The 16,877-nt window shown below is 36.6% G+C and overlaps 2 protein-coding genes across 5 annotated transcripts in view; one reads left to right on the top strand and one right to left on the bottom strand.

Annotated features, from left to right (window-relative positions):
- The window catches only part of LOC107744512 (transmembrane 9 superfamily member 2-like), a 12,979-nt gene extending 3,786 nt beyond the window's left edge, over positions 1-9,193 (bottom strand). Inside the window, exons 1-17 of one of the 2 annotated variants that reach the window (XM_016558196.1) lie at positions 8,937-9,193; positions 8,654-8,721; positions 8,463-8,556; positions 7,981-8,108; positions 7,662-7,791; positions 6,564-6,691; positions 6,163-6,274; positions 6,000-6,079; positions 5,812-5,917; positions 5,468-5,509; positions 5,042-5,174; positions 4,359-4,478; positions 3,834-3,891; positions 3,570-3,729; positions 3,153-3,304; positions 2,952-3,063; positions 2,489-2,660 (exon numbers count right to left, since the gene is read on the bottom strand). In XM_016558196.1, coding sequence (XP_016413682.1) covers positions 2,489-2,660; positions 2,952-3,063; positions 3,153-3,304; positions 3,570-3,729; positions 3,834-3,891; positions 4,359-4,478; positions 5,042-5,174; positions 5,468-5,509; positions 5,812-5,917; positions 6,000-6,079; positions 6,163-6,274; positions 6,564-6,691; positions 7,662-7,791; positions 7,981-8,108; positions 8,463-8,556; positions 8,654-8,721; positions 8,937-9,074 — 1,933 coding nt within the window. In that variant the 5' untranslated portion in view covers positions 9,075-9,193. The remainder of the gene's footprint in view (positions 1-2,488; positions 2,661-2,951; positions 3,064-3,152; positions 3,305-3,569; positions 3,730-3,833; positions 3,892-4,358; positions 4,479-5,041; positions 5,175-5,467; positions 5,510-5,811; positions 5,918-5,999; positions 6,080-6,162; positions 6,275-6,563; positions 6,692-7,661; positions 7,792-7,980; positions 8,109-8,462; positions 8,557-8,653; positions 8,722-8,936) is intronic. The other variant, XM_016558197.1, reaches the window with a different exon arrangement.
- Positions 9,194-10,184: 991 nt separating this feature from the next.
- LOC107744510 (RNA binding motif protein X-linked) overlaps positions 10,185-16,877 on the top strand; it is a 16,754-nt gene continuing 10,061 nt past the window's right edge. Inside the window, exons 1-6 of one of the 3 annotated variants that reach the window (XM_016558192.1) lie at positions 10,185-10,317; positions 12,484-12,609; positions 12,767-12,873; positions 13,069-13,228; positions 13,392-13,508; positions 13,587-13,695. In XM_016558192.1, the coding sequence (XP_016413678.1) occupies positions 12,501-12,609; positions 12,767-12,873; positions 13,069-13,228; positions 13,392-13,508; positions 13,587-13,695 (602 nt within the window). In that variant the 5' untranslated portion in view covers positions 10,185-10,317; positions 12,484-12,500. Of the gene's footprint in view, positions 10,318-11,495; positions 11,628-12,483; positions 12,610-12,766; positions 12,874-13,068; positions 13,229-13,391; positions 13,509-13,586; positions 13,696-16,877 lie in introns of those variants that run through there. The other 2 variants (XM_016558191.1, XR_001640484.1) reach the window with 2 other exon arrangements.

Genomic DNA, 16,877 nt, shown 5'->3' with positions numbered 1-16,877 from the left:
ATTCGGTCCGTTTTTGGCCAGACAGAAACCGCACACAGACTGAATGTAAATATAAGTCTCTGTAAATCTACTCGCTGACAGCAGGTGGCGCTTATGGAAAAGCTGAGAGCTGTTTCCCGTAACCTCCGTGGACAAAGCAGTATTGCGATTAAGAACACTTCCTTTAGGCATTACATGGAGCGAAGATGAAAACAAAATGCCATCTAATCGTTTCTGAAGACAGTCAGAACCTTCAGAGGTACATTCATATAATTAATTCATTCATATATTCATTTGTATAATTCCCTTAGCACTCTTTTAAAACCTCCCAGCTTTTCCGCCCTGTTTTCACTCAAAACGAAACTCTGCGTGCTGTGCGCACGTGAGACTGTTACTTAAAACTGCTTTATGCTGGACAGTATTTATTTATCGCAGTTGTTCAAATCGCGGTAATCTAATACGGTTTTAATGATAATTAAAAGATGAAACAGTAATACTAACTGTGGGGAATTTTTATCATGATTTATCGTCAAACCGGTAATCGTTACATCCCTAAATTACAACTTAGCCACTATTAAATATGTTTGCATTTCACCGTTTAACTTAGTTGCAATGTAATTCTATGCGTAAACTAAATATTTACAGAAGCCTGTGACCAGGAGTAACAGTTGTAAAAAAAAAAAATAGCAGATTGCATTGCATAAAATCTTATTTTACCTGTCAGACTTCAATCCTTTAGGAATATATGATAATGTTGACATTTACACTCATTTACATTTTATGAAAGAGAAAACATTATTTGTGCATCTGTCCGTGGTGTGTTATTTTTAATGTTTTTTTTGTATCAGTATTTATTCATCCTTATTCATTTTAAATGCAGTTTCTGAATGTTATTTACATAAGAATACCTATTAAGTTACTGACCATTAAGTAGTATTATATTTCAAAGGAAACAGTTTTGTGAGGCAAAATAAATTTAGAAGAATTTAGAATGTCGTATTTCAAGGCTGCAATTGGATCATTGAGGGTTAACGTCATATTATGCCACTCCACATTACTTTATAGAGAGCTTATTTGCTACATGGATTATTTTAACGATCTCTTTACTAAGTTTCTGAGCCTTGATCGTGTAAGGATCCTTGCTGTCACTCTCGGAATGCATCAAAAATATCTTAATTTGTGTTCCGAAGATGAATGAAGGTCTTACAGGTTTGGAACGACATGAGGGTGAGTAATTAATGACAGAATTTTCATTTTTGGGTGAACTATCCCTTTAAGAACAAATGGTGCAATCAAATAAAGAACTAGTTTTTAAGTTACTAAGCTTTTAGTGTGGATTTCATGTTCCAATTTAAGTAACAACTTCCGAACGGCTGATGCAAACCCTACCCTGTAGAGCAAACATGATGAATGGTACACATTTAATTCTGCAATCTCAACGATTAGCCTACACATTGTTCTCGTGCTGCAGTGTCACTATTACTCTAAACCGGTTAAGGTTTAAACTGGTCATTTGATTGAGGAGGAGTATTCAGTGAAAGGTCATTCAGTGTAGGACTCATAAGACTGATTAAGTTTGAGTCATTAGCTTGTGGAACAGACTACATGTGTTGTATGCTTGTTTTTCATTACAGCCAGTGAAGACAACACAACAGAAAGACTGCAACTGAATAGAAAGACTGAATTCAAATTCAGACTGCAAGCTAAAACTAAAAGTATTATTTATTTTGCCATTTTCTGTAGATTCGCTCGGTCTTTCAAAAACAGCGCAGGAAGCACTGTATAGCTCTATTAATCTGTGATAAAAGAATAAATTGTAACTTCAACCTGGTTTTCTCAAGTAGGTCATGACACAAATCTATTCTCTAATTTAGGGTTTCACAAACTGAATGCTGCAAATAAAATCCTAAAAATGTAAAAATATATTGTATATATATATATCATATACAATATATACTAATAGTATAGACCAGGGGTGCCCAAACTCGGTCCTGGAGGGCCGGTGTCCTGCAGAGTTTAGCTCCAACTTGCCTCAACACACCCGCCTTTAAGTTTCTAGTATGCCTATAAGAGCTTGATTAGCTGGTTCAGGTGTGTTTAATTGGGGTTGGAGCTAAACTCTTCAGGACACCGGCCCTCCAGGACTGAGTTTGGACACCCCTGGTATAGACAATAATAATAGTAATAATAATAATAATATGTAAAATAAAATAAAAACCATATCTAAATTATACTATTATAATTATGCTACTGTAAATTACATTATAATTGTAATTATACTACTAAAAAAGATTAAATATTCTATTTATTTACTTGCATGTCATGTGACCATTAACCAACTTCAGAGAACAAATGTTAACATTACATTTTTAGGGGGTAATTCAAGTAAATATTTTCATCAAAGGGATCTGGTTGACAAAAACGTTTGGGAATCCCTACTCCAATCACAAAGTGTATATGTATGAAAATATTTTTAAAGCTAAAGCCAATCATGCCATCTTCCACCTACCTGTAAAAATGAAGAAAATGAGCACCATGATCAAGGTGTAGCCAAAGTAGAGGATGGTGCTCGCAGCCCCTATAATTTGTAGTTTTGAGAAGAAGTAATGCACTGCGTAGACAAACAGATACACTGCCGTGAAACCGCTGGTCAGGAATGATCGCCACCACCAGTGATAATCCTGTCAAACACAAATAAGAAGGCTTTAAATAAAAGTCAAAAACACCAGCAATTATTAAAATAAATAGTAATAGCACTTTTGACAAATGTTTAAAATGATGTAGACTCATATGAACTAAAGACTCATTCAAATCAGTGGCCTAGGAAAAAAAAACTCCGCTAGCCCACACCACTAGATGTCAGTATAAAGTCCTTGACTGTCATATTAGTTGTTTTTGAAACCACCAGCAAACACAAAAAATGTAAAATGTAAAATGGTACACTGAAATTAGTTTTGTTTAAAAAATCTCACCTCTGCACATAAATGGAAGTAGCAGAGCAGAACAGTTGCCTCAGAGCAGGTAATGACCAAGATGATGAAGACCAGGAAAAGGAAGCCAAACATGTAATACATCTGATGAGACCTGCAGAGAAACATTTGCATGCACCGTTAGGACCAAAACATCAATCCTCAAATCAACTCATTTCAGCATGATATGATTTAAAATCATACCAAATGCTGTTAAGGATGAAGAAGAGCTGGATGAAGATGCAGCCAAAGGGCAGGATGCCGCCCATGATGATGCCCGGCACGGGTTTGGTGAAGAAGGACTGCTGAGGAATTTGGCGTGGGATCTGGTTTGTTTGCACTGGTGGCTCGATGCCCTGTTAAAACAGGAAAACAAAAACACACCCACATTCATGATAGCATGACAGCGTGCCAAAAGAAAAGCTGGGAACAGATGGGAAACGCAATAACAGCTGATTCAAAGAGATACTCAGAAATACAAAAATGGGAATGCGAAAGGGTATCAAAATCTGGGAGCTAATTATTAAATGTCATTTCTCAAGTGTGGAATGAGCACCTGTCAGAATGCCAGGAATTTAAAATGTGCTTAAGAAGTTGGTCTGTTAAAGAAGGCATACTCACTGGTTTTTTGAAACCGAAGAATGCACCCACAAAAGTGAGAGGAACAGAGATGCCAAACCATAGTGCCAGGATGGCCACTAGTGTACCAAAGGGAACAGCAGCAGAGGAGCCCTCTACCCACAGGATCAGATTCATCAAGAAGAAATCCACAAACACAATCCTGCAAAAACATAGCATACTGAAACTGCATACTGGCATACATAATTTTGTTCCTGTTGTCAGCAAATCTATTACTGTTTGCAATAAAGACAGTATTCAACTTACCCAGGACACAAAAAGGCGGTGAGAAGAACATTGGTTTTCCAGTTTTCACCACCGAAAGCTGATGAAACCAAGGGGAATTAAGGGAAGCAATCAATATTAAAACTGCCAACAGGGTTTTTCAAAACTGTACATCTGTAAATAACATCGGCACATTCACAATTCTATATATTGTGAATTTTCTATATTTTTAATCACTGTATTGATTTGTATTACGTTTACATTTTATTTCCCATTTTTATTATTGTTATATTCTGTTTTATTGCCTTTATCCTCAAGTATGTCTGTACTTTTTCTGCACTGGAGGGTCCTTTCAGCAAGATATATTCCTTGTTTGTATAAGCTTCCTTGGCAATAAAGCTCATTCTGATTAATCTTTAACATATTTAAGGTGGACTACATTAAAATGCAGGAAATGAAGAGAGGAAAAAATTAATAGCTCTTTAAATGAAAAATTACAATGCTTTCATAATGATTCCAGAAGAAAATAAGGTAAAATAAGTGTTCCATATTGCAATATTTCCTTACTCTTATAGAGTCTGGCAGACACGTATCCAGCAGATGTGCCAAGCAGAACCCACAACACTACTGCACAGGTCATGAGAGCCCCTCTGTTGGCTGGAGACAGGAAGCCCAGGCAGGCCAAGACTAAAGAGAAAAGCAGGATTGTCACTTTTTTCATTTAATGCTGTTGGTAACACTTTAGTATAGGGACCAATTCTCACTATTAACTAGTTGCTTATTAGCATGCCTATTATTAACATATTGACTGTTTATTAGTACTTATAAAGCACATTATTCTGCATGACCATATTCTACTTCCCTAATCCTACCCAATACCTAAACTTAACAACTTCCTTACTAACTATTAATAAACAGCAAATTAGGAGTTTACTGAGGCAAAAGCCGTAGTTAATGGTTTGTTAATGGTGAGAACTGGAGCTTAAAATAAAGTGTGACCATGCTAGGATGACAGTAATAAGAAATAACAAATTACCAAACTGTACAACAATTTTTAATTGATCACAACATATATTACGCATAAAAAAACTAATTAAAAATAAAGGATTAGTGGAGAAAAGTTCACATTTCTGGAATGCACTCAAATATTAAAGTGTTCTCAAAATACTAGAGAATTAATCCTTTATGTTTATTTTGTACAATACAAAATCTGCAGTACATTTAATCCATTTCTGCTCCAATGCACTTACAAAGGGTGATGAAGGTCATGATGAAGACCTGAGTGCCCTGTCCGAGGAAGACGGACAGAAGCATGCCCATCCTGGGCGGCCTGAACACGTCACCATGTACCTGCTTCCAGCCAGACTCCTCCTGGGCTTCCTCCTGCAGGAGATATAACAGTAAATCTCAATATGACCTCACATGAACGACATCCGGTAAATCATTATGGACAGTCGTCAAACTCAATTATTGAAATTGTGAAGGAAAAGCAGATGGTATGTGCCACACATGCTTTATCAGTGACATTATCTATTCATTGCAAATTAGCTCCCTTCATTTCTTTACCTTGATTGGTGAGCATGGTATTGTATATTTACACTTGTTTTACCAAGTTCCCGAAGCCACACAATCCTCATATCATAATCACCAGTGACAACATAAGCTAATAAGCTTACATAGGTAACGTTTGCAGCTGGAGGGATCTTAACCCAGTCTGCCTGTGAATGTCACAACAGAGGATTCAGTGACTGGAGGTATTCTTACGGTTATTAAAATGAGAAAAATAAGATCACACTGAAACTAAGAGAAAAGCTATCTGTCTGTCTGTGCTTGAGCATTAGGATTTACATAACCCAAGAAACAAACACAATATATAACTGGAAATTTGCTCTAACAGTTTGTGCGTATTTGGGAGCGTCAGCTCTGTTGACACAAGATACTCTGGTGACATTACAGACTCATTAATTTCTTCTGTTATCTAGGTAAAAATTGGAATGAGAACAAAGTAAATTCAAGGTACCTGGTCCATCTGGTTGTACCGGGCAATATCCTTGTGCAGTGTTCTAAGCATGATCATGGCCACCATGCCAGACAGGAAGAGCACAATGACTAAAGAGTTCATGATGCTGAAAAAATAAAATGAAGATGGGCCATTAATATATGTATGGAGATATGGTATGATGATATTTACAACCAGCTTGTGCTCACCTGAACCACTGAATGTTACTGTGAGGCATGGAAACCAAAATGTAATCCCATCGAGAAGCCCACCTAATATCATCATTTTGCTAGAAAAGGAAAAAAAAAAAACTCTTATTACACATAGTTCTTTCCAACCATCTCATTGTACTGACTCTATAAACAAACTTACCTTAAATGTAACTGAATAAGTGTAGGTGACTTTGAGATTACTCTTGAAATCTGCTGGTATGTCCATGGGAGTTTCTTCACATGTTGGATTTTCGTCATTACTATGCTTTATGCTGTCCAACAGTCAACACATATGCATTACTCTTATGTAACAAACTATACTACAGATGAGATAACTCTAATGTTCTACTCTATGCGCATTACAGTAAATATTTTCTCGGTTTTCTTATTAAAGTGTGCTTGCAAGCAGGTGTCACTATGCCTAACTTTCAATTCTAGTTAAATATGAAATCTGAAACTGATCATATAGGCCCACAGAAAGTGGAGCAAGAGCTAAAATGAGGTCTTAAATACACCATTTCAAGTCAAGTTAGTAACAGACAGTTAGTTGCAAAATTAGACCTCCGAGGTTCCAGTGTTGCCGCCACAAGTCGAGCATGCATCCCATTCGTTTCATCTCCACTGTGGTAATGTATGGTGATGTCCACATGGTTGAAAACATAGTAAGTGTTCTTCTTGTTGAAATCAGCCTAAAAGAGTGGATAAAATAATGTCAGAAGCTAGTCATAATCAAACAAATCAAAAAGGCATCTTTCTACCTTATTTTATTTTGAAAAAAAAAAAAAAAAAGTTGAAATGTTATTAATCAGCAACACATTGTGTCAATGTTCTGTTCTTGGTAATGCATTTTATATTATATTATATAACATGTGAATGAATGAATAAACATATATAGTTTTATTTGTATTTTTATGTATAATGTATTTTATATTATTATATTATGCTGTAAAAATTTAACCAATAATGTTTTTGAACATGTGAATTAACATATAAAGTTTTATTTAATGGACACTTTCCACAGATGACTTGTTTCCACAGATATTAACATTGCAAACGTAGCCAAGTTTGTTAGCAAAGCAATTCTAATACAAAGGCTGATGGATTGATGGCAAATCAACTACTAACTGACATCTTTCTCTCTTCCAACTAACAATCACTCTCTGTGTTTTTCCTCTTTGGTTAACTCATAAAAATGATATCATGAATGTTTTCTTTTGCTAGTGGAGCAAAAAGGCGCAAAGTTTTTGCCCATTATTATGACTTCCTCTTCTGTGAAATATGAAAAGGGTCCATTATATTTGAACACCAGTCAGTAATAAACCAATATAGGATTCAATAACCAAAACAGTTAGTTAATTTTTAGTCCATTCCACAAATACGGTATGTACGTATTATATGTTTAAGACATAATATCTAACAAAAACTTAACCATGCTTGAGAAATAGATATTTTAAAGACATCAAATGTTTGTATCACCATCCCTAAAACAGGGATCACAGCCTATTCCAACAATAAAATTAAATAAAAAATGTCTTAACATCATTTACAGAATTGATATTCAATTCATTGCATTTACCCCAACTTTTTATTCTATCACATTTATTCCATCACAGACTGCCAGCTCACAACTAAAGTAGCATAAAAAGCTGTCTCTCTCACATTTATCACACATGCATCCTTTGGCTTTCCTTCTTGGTTCACTAGACATCCAATGGGAAATCCTGGGTTGCAGACTTTCTGATTGTCCTCCACAATGTAACACCATGTCACTGGCATGTTGTCAACAATCCTGCAAAACAAGTTTAAGGATAAACCAAACCCACTTATCTTTTATGGCCAACCATTAGAGATCGCGTAAAGAATGACATGCCCAACCCTCCGATGACAAACTGATATTGTGTCTATTGTGTCAAGATGACAACTTTTATTTTGTTATTGCTACCACCACACCTACCGTAGGCATCACATCTAGACTTACCAGTGGTGCTGGTAATTCAGCTCCATTCCTTTCTTTAGAAAGTCCAACTTTAACTTGTCTTCTCTTGAACCTGTATCATACGATTTGGTGCAGACCTTCACACAAGCCTTGTCAGCCTTAAATGAAAACTAAGGAGAATTTCAAAAATCAGTATATGAAGGATCTATCCATTATGTGAGAAGCACTGGAGTTCATTTGAACACATTAATGCAGAATAGTAACAACTAGGAATACACTGCCTAAATAACATCAACTTTATCATACGACAATATATGATTATATATGACATTATAAAAAACAAAACACACAAAACACAAAAGGAAGAAGTGTCTGTCAGTTGCAACTACAACTAGTAAAACTTGACAAACGAGATGCCAGCTCTCAATGAACAAGGTGTGTAATCTTCTAAATGTCACTGCCACAATGATATTAAATTACAATGATTAAAAAAAAAACGTAAAATAAAAACAACAATTTCTTACCTTGTAAGGTGACGTCTCTATTCTTTCTCCAAATAACACCTGCCCAAGGTTCTCTGAGGGCCTGTTTTCATCCGTATCTTTGCAAAAATCAAACCTAAAGCAAAAAGTATTCCCTCGCCGGTCAGTCCTTGTATAGAAATGCATGCAGATATAATAATAAAGCTTATATTGTAAAGATCAAGAACACTTACGCATCATATTCATAAGGCAGGACTGATTCCACTGAGTCCAGTCTATTCACAAACAGCTGTATCTCAGTCTGTTGGATTGGCAGCAGGGGAATGGGGTCAAGGGGACAGTTGACTATTAGTCATATCTCAGAGATGAACACTTTTTATTTTGAACATGAATTTGCAATGCAGAGAATTCAGAATTTGCTTATTAACTCAATGCCTAAACATGTATTTTATTTGTTATGTCTCATCTGTCTGTACACGGAAGTATAATAATAAGTACAGGACAGTAAAAGCTCACCTGGCATTCCTCCGCATCTCCTTTCGAGTTTTGCTCGCAAAAACTGACTGGTGCTAAACCCGGAAGGTAGAATCCAAAGCTTGAGCTGACTACTGTTAAACTCAGCAAAAATATAAAACGCGGATTTAAAGGCTTCATTTTTCAAAGCAGCGTCCTGCGAGAATTCCGGTTTACTCTGCTGGAGCAAACCATAAAACTAACCGGTGACAGTCCACACAAAATATCACCAAGACAACGAGCTCGCCGCTGCTACTGACTCAAGAAAGATTTGTATCAGAGTCACTTCCTCACTGTGCACATAACCCCGCCCACCGGTGGCCCCTCCTCCAATTCATCTACAAAACTGGATTAATGACAGCGTTTCGTTTTTAATTTAATTTGTATTAATTACATTTTTTATCTTGATCTTTTTTGTGTATGTATGTATTTTCCAAATTACTGCTACATGGGAAACTTTCTATTGATGCTATTTCATGTTCTCCTGAATGTGTTTGTATCATTTTTGTTACTTTAATAAAAAGAAAACGTTTAATTTTGTAATTAATATATTTATACCATCAATATATTTCAATTAATTAAATCATGTTTATTTGTTTTATTTAATTATAAATATTTAATTATATTTAGGCTGTATCTACTTTATTTTCTGCTTTTGTTCATTTTTCCCCTTTTTTGTTACATATATGTAAAGTTTGTCATAATGCTCATCAATGTTTTCCTGAAGGAAATGGCAGTACTACCACCAGTCCCACAGGTAAAAAGAAACTTTCTTTTTCAATAATAACAATAATAATAATAATAATAATAATAATAATAATGCCAGACTTGACTTGATATGGAAACACTCAACTCAGTAGAGTTCTAACTTAAAGTATGATCTATGTCAATTGTCATATATTTAATGGCCAATGGATAGCAAACAAAATACAATTATTATATTATTAGGGAAGTTCCAAATATATAATATACATTTGAAAATTTCTGAGGCGGGTAATATTGTTCGTGTGGTCATATGATCTCATGCCTGAGGCGACCCGCTTCATGCAAACATTTATTTAGCTACACATATGACTGGAATCTTAATGCAGTACACAGTTTAAATACATATTTAAAACTCTATTAATTTATTTTGTGTACTATTCTGATTCATTAATGAGTGCAGCTGTGATGTGGCCGGTTTTCGCTATACAGGACTAAAATGAGTACAGTTTGCAAACACGACAGTAGGGGGCGTGAGAGACTTTTAAACCGTTAAGTTCCTTCTTCTGACCATAGAGTAAATGACTGTGCTGGGCGGGTCGAAACCTGTTTTTATACAGTCTATGGTCGAAACAGACATATAAACCAGCAGGCGCTTTTGTTTCTGTCTGTTGATCCTGAGGTAAGTAAATGGATAATTTAAACAGATTCGTCTAAATGTAATCATGGTTTTTGGTTAGTAGATGGACGTTTCATCTGGCAATACCTTAGCTCCATAGCCATGTATATTTACCAGCTGTGATGGTAACTGAAAATGGCCTCGTGTAACGTTAGATGGCAAACGACAAGATGTTTTTTTCTAAACGCACATTTCAATCGCCATTTTGAATTTGCATGTGGCGTTATTCGCTTATGTACTTTAATCTAAATATTGTTTTATGGTTAAATGTTTATCATGCCTTTATGAGGTTCTTAATCAAACATGTGTTGTTAGTTAGCCATACGGCCTGAAGAGGTCTCAAGCTGCTGCATCTGCCAGTAGCTTTATGATTTTAAGCGTCCGCCATTTTGTGAGCCATGCTTTAAAATGCACATGTAAATGTCATGCAAACTGGTAAACCGAAACGTTTAGTGTCTTTTGTAACTATATTTGTGAAGGTTCGTAAGTTAGTCTTTGCACGTGTTCAACAACTGCAGCTAGCCAGGCAGGCCCTAACAGCGTTCATTTTTCCCCTTTTTTGTTACATATATGTAAAGTTTGTCATAATGCTCATCAATGTTTTCCTGAAGGAAATGGCAGTACTACCACCAGTCCCACAGGTAAAAAGAAACTTTCTTTTTCAATAATAACAATAATAATAATAATAATAATAATAATAATAATAATAATAATAATAATAATAATAATAATAATAATAATAATAATAATGCCAGACTTGACTTGATATGGAAACACTCAACTCAGTAGAGTTCTAACTTAAAGTATGATCTATGTCAATTGTCATATATTTAATGGCCAATGGATAGCAAACAAAATACAATTATTATATTATTAGGTAAGTTCCAAATATATAATATACATTTGAAAATTTCTGAGGCGGGTAATATTGTTCGTGTGGTCATATGATCTCATGCCTGAGGCGACCCGCTTCATGCAAACATTTATTTAGCTACACATATGACTGGAATCTTAATGCAGTACACAGTTTAAATACATATTTAAAACTCTATTAATTTATTTTGTGTACTATTCTGATTCATTAATGAGTGCAGCTGTGATGTGGCCGGTTTTCGCTATACAGGACTAAAATGAGTACAGTTTGCAAACACGACAGTAGGGGGCGTGAGAGACTTTTAAACCGTTAAGTTCCTTCTTCTGACCATAGAGTAAATGACTGTGCTGGGCGGGTCGAAACCTGTTTTTATACAGTCTATGGTCGAAACAGACATATAAACCAGCAGGCGCTTTTGTTTCTGTCTGTTGATCCTGAGGTAAGTAAATGGATAATTTAAACAGATTCGTCTAAATGTAATCATGGTTTTTGGTTAGTAGATGGACGTTTCATCTGGCAATACCTTAGCTCCATAGCCATGTATATTTACCAGCTGTGATGGTAACTGAAAATGGCCTCGTGTAACGTTAGATGGCAAACGACAAGATGTTTTTTTCTAAACGCACATTTCAATCGCCATTTTGAATTTGCATGTGGCGTTATTCGCTTATGTACTTTAATCTAAATATTGTTTTATGGTTAAATGTTTATCATGCCTTTATGAGGTTCTTAATCAAACATGTGTTGTTAGTTAGCCATACGGCCTGAAGAGGTCTCAAGCTGCTGCATCTGCCAGTAGCTTTATGATTTTAAGCGTCCGCCATTTTGTGAGCCATGCTTTAAAATGCACATGTAAATGTCATGCAAACTGGTAAACCGAAACGTTTAGTGTCTTTTGTAACTATATTTGTGAAGGTTCGTAAGTTAGTCTTTGCACGTGTTCAACAACTGCAGCTAGCCAGGCAGGCCCTAACAGCTCATGGTTGCAGGGTTAACCATCTACTTTAAAGAACGATTAAATTAAACGTGTTTCTGTTACCAAATAGCTTTTCTAACTTCATTAACCGTGCAACAACGTACTGGCATTTTGCGTTGCTCCTAAGCATGTAATGTTGTTAAAATTGTTTAGTGCTCTGGTCTCCCAACATGGTTAGGTTGGTCTGTTTGCTGGTTTTATGCACTTTTGAGTTATTCCGGATGAGAGACCAGCTTATGCTGATTTAAGCTGTTAATTTACTTTTTCTAAGACGAAAGACACTGGACTATTCTCATGCATAATTGTCTCTCCCCTGCAGTGGCAATAGTGGAAAGCATGGCTGAGGCAGACCGACCAGGGAAGCTCTTCATCGGTGGCCTGAACACTGAAACTAGTGAGAAGGTCCTTGAAGCCTATTTCAGCAAATTTGGCCGAATATCAGAAGGTACTTGTAGTTTTTGTATGATTTAAATTACTTGCTTGTAGAACTCTTTCGGTTGTGCAAAATTAATATAATATTGAAATTTGTTTTAGATGAGAGCTAAAATGTTATTGAAGCATTTGGTGTAATCATATGTTTTCCTCCAACTTGTCTTTTGTAGTTCTGTTGATGAAGGATCGTGAAACAAATAAATCTAGAGGCTTTGCATTTGTAACTTATGAAAATCCTGGTGACGCAAAAGATGCAGCAAGGGAAATGAATGGAAAGGTGAGTAGTAATGGTGTGAACTTCAGATGTGTGAGCTGTGATGAAGATTTGTGGCAGTGATCTGTTTGAACTGATAGTCCACAATTGTCCTCTAAGAAGTTCTGAGCTTACATAATGGTAGCACACATTTGCTTGTATCTATTTGTCTGTCTAATTTAAGAGGAGTTTCCTAAAAGTCTGTTTCTTGTGTTAAAGCCTCTTGATGGAAAGCCTATTAAAGTGGAACAGGCCACAAAACCTCAGTTTGAGTCTTCAGGACGCCGTGGTCCACCACCAACACGGAGTCGTGGCCCTGCTAGAGGTCCACGAGGGTCCAGGGGAGCACCAAGTGGAATGCGGGGACCACCAAGCAGAGGTACCATTCAGAACTTTATACCCCACCCCATTTTTTAATTTGTGCCATGATGACACTATTTTGATGATCTGTTTGAACTGATTGTCCTCTAAGAAGTTCTGAGCCTATGCTTAATATGCATGCTTGCTGCCTAAATATTACCAAGATAACGTAGGTATTGTAGAACCCTTTTTTAAAGGCATGTCATCCAGAGGGCCACCACCACTGAAAAGAGGCCCCCCAGTGCGGAATGGAGGACCCCCACCCAAGAGATCTGCACCCTCTGGGCCAATGGGCAGACGTGAGTTGGGCAAACATGCACAGATTTGTACCGTTAATAATCTGAACCATAAAATCATTTTCTCAATGTGTTTAACAGCGCCAATGTCCAGAGACAGGGACCCATACGGCCCTCCTCGCAGAGATTCTCTGATGTCACGTCGGGATGATGGTCCTCCGCCTCGTGATGACCACTACAGTAAAGACAGGTGGGATAAGTAAAAAGCATGAATAATACAGAAATGAAGATGGGAAATGTAAATATTAGATAAAAAAAAAACATGGAAGTATTGCCTTGGTAATTAACTGAAATATTTATAAAGAATTAAGGGGATCGTTCACCCAAAAATGAAAATGACTCCATAATTTACTCACCCTCAAGCCATCCTAGGTGTATATGTCTTTGTTCTTTCAGATGAATACAATTGGCGTTATATTAAGTGTTCTGGCTCTTCAAAGCTTTATAATGGCAGTGAATGGGTGTTGAGATTTTGAAGTCCAATAAAGTTAATCTATCCATCATAAAAAGGGCTCCACACGGCTCCATAAAGGCCTTCTGAAGTGAAGTGAAGCAATGGGTTTGTGTAAGAAAAATATCCATATTTAAAACTTTATAAGACTGTAATCTCTAGCTTCCACTAACTGTCGTACGCACGTTCACGACAGAGTGGCCTTCCAGCAGTTGACGTAGGCACAGCGTAAGCTCTGGTGAGAATATGCTAGTCTCGTGAGAACCAAGTTTTGTTTACAAAAAAGGAAAACCAGTCTCCTCTTGGCTTATATCGAAATCCGCTAACATTTCTTTACAAATCTTTGTTTTGTACTTCTAATTCCTGACCGCAGAAGCTAGAGATTACAGTTTGAAGTTTTAAATATGGCTGTTTTTCTTACACAAACACATCACTGTGCTTCAGGAGGCATTTATTAACCCTCTGAAGCTGTGTGGAGCACTTTTGATGATCGATGGACACTTTTTATTGGACTTGAACGTCTCAACAGCTATTAACTGCCATTATAAAGCTTGGAAGAGCCAGGACATTTTTTAATATAATTCCAAATTTATTCATTTGAAAGAAGAAATTCTTATACACCTAGGATGACATGAGGATGATTAAATTGTGATTTTCATTTTTGGGTGAACTATCCCTTTAAAGCTGAAATATCAAACTAATAAAATTACAAAAACTTAGTTTAAATGGAAAATTATAAATGCTAACTCAAAAGTAATGAACACTATGCACTATGGCTGGACCAGAATATTCGTTCGGTGGGTTGGCATTCGATTTTCAATTTTGAGATTCAAATATATATATATATTTTTTTCAAACCTGGCATCCCCCGTGAAACGGTTCTCATTCGTGCTTGAATATGAATCGCCCATGAGTGAACGTCATGATTCCGTTAATCTTGAAGAGAAGACAAAAGTGCCGAAGACCTCAGCTGTGTGGGAGCACTTTAAATTGAGTGAAGACAAGACAAAGGCAGTAGAGCCCTGCACGGACCTCTAATTTAGGCCCTGGCCCGAGACGCTCAGGCCCCGGCCCTTGTCCGAAAGCTTATCAGAATTACCGGCCCGAGCCTTACCCAAGCCAGTCTCTCTCCCCCCCTTCTTCCAAAACAGCTTCTAATACTCTTTAAGCTATTCAAATAGTTCAGTTTTGTATGTAATGGCAAAATGATTATTTAATTTTTTTTATTTTTTTATTAAGTTAATTGAGAATAACATTTGGAGCATTTTTCGTTCGTTAAATGTACGTTTTTGTTTTTTAAAGTAACTACGAAGCGGGCAGCGGCAGACAGTGAGCTGATCGCCTATGTTTGATTAATTTAGCCTTCTCAAATCATCACGACTTGCCTAAAATAAAATCTAGATCTACTAAAACAGTTCAAGCCTATAACAATGTTTAAACGTTAAATCTGCGCTGTAATAAATGTGCGCTATATCCAAGTTTGTGCGGAGAGTGGAAGCTAAAGCACGCTTTGCAGGACATGGAAACAACTTAAAATAGCCTACGCTGTCATTTTTGCTGAAAGTAAAAATAATACATCATTCGGAACTGTAAAGTGTATACTTGTATTTGTGTGCACTCACAGTATCAACAAAACATTGTACTTTTATAAAATAAAGAAAACAAACATGATGCGCTTTCTGCCATCTCGTCTTGAACAGGAGCGCTTCACAAAAATGAACCGAAACTCAGCGAATACATGCCTCACAGACATGACAAATATATCTATAGAAGGCTTTAAATTACTGCTTAACGAAATAAAACAAATGTAAAAAAAACCCTCTTTCATTATAATCATAATCCGTAAAGATGCACTTCTCTCTATTGCTCAAGACATTGAGCAAATAAATATAACAAAACAATAGGGTAAAAATGACAAACTATTTCCATGTCTTCAACCTTTTTTTATGTACAGAAATCACGCTTTCTCCCGTTCTCTCTCACAGACGTACACACACACGGTACGGACAGAAACTTGTTGTCAGTGCTGCGGCTGCCCCGTGAATCTATCAATAAAATAGTTTCGCAGCTGAAAAGCTACATGACATTTCTCAGTAGCGAGGTTCTTGAAGCAGTTCAACTTAGATTCGCTATTAATAGACGCTACTGCTGAGAGACTCACAGACGCAAGTATTCACATGCACTTAATCTCTCCCTCTCTCTTTCTTTTCAACCCTCTACGCACACCTTGGCAATATAATCGCCATTGGCTAGTAAATTTGTTAACTCGCCAGACTTATATACTATTTTACACACACACACACACAGGTTTGTTTTTGTGAAAAGTCGGGACATCCCATAGGCGTAATGGTTTTTATACTGTACAAACTGTATGTGCTATTGCCCTACACCAACCCTACCTCTAAACCTACCCCTCACAGGAAACTTTGTGCTATTTCAGATTTCAATACACTCCATTCTGTGTGATTTATATGCGTTTTGAAAAGTTGGGACATGGGGTAATGTCCTGAAAAGTCACCTTCTCCTTGTAATACCTATGTCATACCCTTGTCATTATACAAATTTATGTCCTCATTTGTCACAAAAACGCGCACTCGCATCTAAATGGGGACATTACATAGACTTCTATTGTTTTTATATACAGATCGTTATACACTTTTTAACCTAAACCCACCCCTACCCCTCACAGAAAACTTTCTGCATTTTTACAAGTTCAAAAAAACTTTGTTTACTTTATTTTTATGCCAGTTTTACAAATGAGGACGTCCCCAAAGGGAGGTTTCTGGAGATTTTGTCAGGTGTAGCACACTTTTGGGTACAGATTTGTCCCCAAAATATGGTTAAGTAGGTACACACACACACACACACCTTCACAGGTCACGTGCTTAAAATTCTGACATCATCTACTCACCCTCATGTTT

Source organism: Sinocyclocheilus rhinocerous, unplaced genomic scaffold (genome assembly GCF_001515625.1).
Source record: "Sinocyclocheilus rhinocerous isolate Xijiao unplaced genomic scaffold, SAMN03320098_v1.1 scaffold557, whole genome shotgun sequence".
NCBI classification, from domain to species: domain Eukaryota; kingdom Metazoa; phylum Chordata; class Actinopteri; order Cypriniformes; family Cyprinidae; genus Sinocyclocheilus; species Sinocyclocheilus rhinocerous.
This window is presented reverse-complemented; position numbering and strand designations above follow the sequence as displayed.